At 43.5% G+C, this 4,911-nt stretch overlaps 1 protein-coding gene across 1 annotated transcript in view; it reads left to right on the top strand.

Moving 5' to 3' along the window:
• Positions 1-978: 978 nt before the first annotated feature.
• hspa4l (heat shock protein 4 like) overlaps positions 979-4,911 on the top strand; it is a 72,530-nt gene continuing 68,597 nt past the window's right edge. The window contains 1 exon segment of the mRNA XM_048249402.1: positions 979-1,829. Within this exon segment, the coding sequence (XP_048105359.1) occupies positions 1,723-1,829 (107 nt within the window). The 5' untranslated portion in view covers positions 979-1,722.

Genomic DNA, 4,911 nt, shown 5'->3' with positions numbered 1-4,911 from the left:
CTCCTCTTGCTCCTCTTCCTCCTCTTCCTCCTCTTCCTCCTCTTGCTCCTCTTCCTCCTCTTGCTCCTCTTCCTCTCTGTGCTACATTGCCTTCCTCCTCTTCCTCCTCTTCCTCCTCTTGCTCCTCTTCCTCCTCTTGCTCCTCTTCCTCCTCTTCCTCCTCTTGCTCCTCTTCCTCCTCTTGCTCCTCTTCCTTCTCTTCCTCATCTTCCTCCTCTTGCTCCTCTTCCTCTCTGGGCTACATTGCCTTCCTCCTCTTCCTCCTTTTCCTCCTCTTCCTCCTCTTCCTCCTCTTGCTCCTCTTCCTCATCTTCCTCCTCTTGCTCCTCTTCCTCTCTGGGCTACATTGCCTTCAGTTTCTGCTGTTGACGAGGGCCATGGGTGGGTAGTAACTCAACTACTTGTAACACACATCAGTAAAAAAGTAGTTTTTTCTTCATATTCAATTTCTGCTGTTGACAAGGACTGTTGCCCAGTGTGTAGGACTGATCGTTGAGTTTACAGTTAAGCACCCAAGTGTCTTTCTCCCTGATAGTTGCGTTTAAACAATTGGTTCATGTGTGTGTTTTATGGAAGGTAGTGCCTTGAAATGGCAAAGAGGAGACATTATTTGATTTTTCTGTGTCTAAAGTAGAGAAATGAGTTTAGAGCTTTGTAAATCAATGTGTTATGTTGCAAAAAGTGTGTTAGGCTGTTAATGTGCTTATAGTTGTGCAAATCTGAGCTGATGATTTGCTCCTTGAATGTAAGGTTTCAATAACTGTGGGATACTTTTGATTTTAGTGTCTAAGCAATTGTGAAAAACTTAATGAAAATGAAAATGCTGCATCCCCACTATAATTTGCCGTTTTCTGAATACGTTTTCAATGTCATGACATTTTGTTCATGGGGGGCACTACAACTTCAATATCTCAAGAATGGAAGAAACTCATTTTTATATAAAAACTTTTTTATTTGTAAACAACAACATCCCACCGCTGAAAATTCCTGGGAATCGGAATAGGCTACTGCAATATACTTGGGAATCTCTGAAGCACATTCAGTCACTGTTAACTGCAACAACCAAAACAAAGAAGCTGGTGTCTGCGTCATCATCATCATCATCATCATCATCGTCAGAGTTATGTATCATGTAGCATGTAGCATGTGGAGAGTGTTATTAAATAACTTTGTGAAAACAATGCGGCCGCACGCGCAGGTCATACAAATCATCAATTTTTCATCGGTCATCTCGCGGCTGATGGTCGTGACGTAGATGGTGAGCCTCAGCTTGTGGCTTCTAGATGCTTCGCCGTTTCAGAGGATGTGGCACCAATCAAATTAGTCTAAAGCATGTACTAACCAATCAGAGAACAAGAGGGCGGGCCGTAAGGGCATCTCTCCTCTCTTAGCGCATGTTCCCCTGGGTAGTCCGGTTGCTAGATGCGGTGGAGGCTGAAGAACTCAGTAGAATCCTCCTTCCCCAGGATTAGTCTGGAAGAGTTGGCTATAAACAGCTAGGCTTATGTAACACGTAGTAATTCTGTTAGCTTGGTTGTTGCTAACTATTGTACGGTTCAATTGTTAAGAATAGACGCAGAATCTGGCAGACGACGTGTCCTTTCGTTGTAGATTAGGTTGTGTTTTTTTTCTTGAGAAAGGTGTACAAGGCACACATATCTGAATATTTACATAAAAAAGAAATAAGACACTAACAGGTGAAGCCTACATCCAGACGAGAATATGTCAGTGGTGGGTTTTGATGTGGGTTTCCAGAACTGTTACATCGCCGTTGCTAGAAGTGGCGGAATCGAGACCATTGCAAATGAGTACAGTGACCGATGCACGCCGTAAGTATATCGCTGTCATCACTGTAAACCGATGCGCTCTCTCTCTCTTACGCAGTCGGGTATTTTCTGATGGTACAATTTCAATGGGTAGCCTAGTCTACGCGTCCCTGTATGATATCACTGTCATTTGTTTTGCACAGTCTACCTGACATGAGCTTGACAGTTTGACACTCTGGTGTTCAAGTGCGCATAGGGCTTCCTTCTGCGTGGCGTGATATGTAGGCAGCTCTCTCTCTCTCTCTCTCTGTGTGTGTGTAGCGTGATATGTAGGCAGCTCTCTCTCTCTCTCTCTCTCTCTGTGTGTGTAGCGTGATATGTAGGCAGCTCTCTCTCTCTCTCTCTCTCTGTGTGTGTAGCGTGATATGTAGGCAGCTCTCTCTCTCTCTCTCTCTGTGTGTAGCGTGATATGTAGGCAGCTCTCTACCAAATAGTCAGCATTTACTGTTTCTGCGTAGCGTGATATGCAGCTCTCTGTCGAATAGTCAGCATTTACTGTTTCTGCGTAGCGTGATATGCAGCTCTCTGTCGAATAGTCAGCATTTACTGTTTCTGACAGTCGCCTCTCTACCCGCATGCACACACACGAGCTCTATGACGTATGTTGGTGTGACGACTGTTCAGTTTGTGGCTGAAATCGCCGGAGTTGCGCCTTTAGTTGACTCGTGCGCTGACGTTCATGCTACTGACCAGGTGGCATTTGTCAGCCCCCAGTCTGATGGTTGTTTTGTTTAATTAGAAGACACAATGTGGCCCTGTTGACGGACTACAGCTCATTCATTAACTTTGGCTAGTCAGGGTAGCCAATATCTAATATTCATCATAGGTTATTTTACTCCATGTTGCGCCACCAAATAAATTCAACATCGTAGGCTGTCAGGAGGGTGAATTCGATAAATATGGAGACGCCTGTCTGTGAGGGCGTTTCGTCCCGTGGCGCAGGGATTCCCGGAGGCGCGAGTGTGGTGTTCTGTGGCGCGCGGAGCGTCTAGCCGCTGTACCGCACTCCGCACGCCCCTGACATTGGCAAGGGTCATATTTATCGGATGCAAACCCGGAAATCGCAGCTGTACGAAGCTGAAATAAATAACCTGCACATTTAAGTCGAGTTGCTGCTGAGTGTGGTGCATCGTCACGTCCTGTGGCCGCATATTATATTCTATGATTTTAAGGGTAATATCCCGATGCAATAATCTGCACCTAAATTGCCAGTTGACTCCAGAAATCCCTGGCAGTAGAGACAACGTGTCATGGATGAGGCGTGGCTCCGGTGGTGGGGGAGCTTATCAGCTGGGTCGGACCTGTGTCTCTCTCTTTGGAAGGCTTCTGTTGATGTTATGGGGTTGGGGTAATAACTGGCTCTGAAGTGATCAGTTTGGCAGTTTAACAGGTGGGGAATGTGACTGAGGTGGTTATTAATGTAACTGAGTTGGTTAATGTGACTGAGGTGGTTATTAATGTGACTGAGGTGGTTAATGTGACTGAGGTGGTTATTAATGTGACTGAGGTGGTTATTGTTAATTGGTTTAATGCTGTGACAATCTCGTGCAATCTATCAAGAAATGGAAGTATTAGATTTGCATTATAGGGTCCCAGATTTGCATGGTGGTGGAGAACCCCATTTTGTGTAATAGCAGCGCAAAGGGTGATGTTGCCCCCTCGTTGCCCTGACACATTGGTCATTGCCCTGTGTCCAATTTCTCCCTTTTCTTGTTTTTCGCAAGTTTAAATCCAGCCTCATCCACCTATATAAATTCATGTTGAATTTCTTCAGCATCTATTTGCAAGACTCTCTGAAACACAGTAAAAGACAGTAGGATGTTATTCAATATCTATTGCACAATAACACATTATGAGCAGTGCACAATACCACACCATAGTAAGATGAACAACACATACACTACCTCCACATCATTGCCCAGATGAGATGAACAATACATACCTCCACATACTCATTGCGCAGATGTTTCACTCTCTCTGAATTTCTGTCAAATGGTACCCGATAAGGTTGCTTCATGTATATTTGATTTTTCTTGAGGGTTCGACCTAATGTTGACAGAGAGACTCGTTGGATGTTATTGAAAATATGGTCATCATTGATGATATTGGCTTGGATTTATCGCAGCCTGATACAATTATTGGTCAAACCATGTTCAAAATGGCCTCTTGTGCACAAGTGAACATAGGGCCCCTTCCAGCTTCCTCGACCCTCAATCCTATGTAAAAATTAGTCTAATTGAGTGCCTGTCACTTTAAGACGTTCGTGTTAAAGAAGTTAAAAGGCTGCTGATGTGTGGATGCAATTCCTAATGTTTTCTATGTTGTTAGTTAAAATAAAGGTTCGTACTTCTCTTTGGGACAAGCACTTTTGAGTCTTGGCAAACACTTTTCCATTTACATCGGGATTTTGCAAACATTCAGTGTCGGTCAATAAAATGAGCCCTGCATGAGTAACGAAATTGACAAGCAGCTGTAAGTAGGCATGCTAAACTCGACATCCAAACAGTATTCTAACGTTAGCTTTGAGATACTGCTTGATTGCATAACTTAACTTAGTTTAGTCTCCTCAATGTACTATGTTGTGATAAGACCTTAGCAGTGTTAACTTTAATGCAGCAGTTTTGAACAAATTTGTGCAGCATTGTCACAATGCTAAGCAGATTTAATAGCAATTTAGCCCGTCATCTTCTATGCAATGCTTCTATGTGGCAACAACAATCCTTCAACAATCGTGAATATTTTGTTAAATGCACATGCAGAGGAGGGGCAGCGGGCTACGAGAGAGAGCGGGGCGGGGCAAGGAAAGGCTGCGTGCGTAAAAAGTGCAGCTCAATGAAAATATTTTATCTTATCTTTATCTTATCTTTAATTTAAATAGTACAACATAGAACATTAATGTGTGGTGGCCGGTTTTAATTTCATGGCGCCCCGCCACAGATTAGTCAACCTATGGGAAACACTGCTATTGATAATAAGTACAGATTAGTCAACCTATGGGAAACACTGCTATTGATAATAAGTACAGATTAGTCAACCTATGGGAAACACTGCTATTGATAATAAGTACAGATTAGTCAACCTATGG

Source organism: Alosa alosa, chromosome 1 (genome assembly GCF_017589495.1).
Source record: "Alosa alosa isolate M-15738 ecotype Scorff River chromosome 1, AALO_Geno_1.1, whole genome shotgun sequence".
In the NCBI taxonomy this organism is placed as follows: Eukaryota; Metazoa; Chordata; class Actinopteri; order Clupeiformes; family Clupeidae; genus Alosa; species Alosa alosa.
The sequence above is the reverse complement of the archived record's forward strand: the minus strand, read 5'-3'. Positions and strand labels throughout refer to the sequence as shown.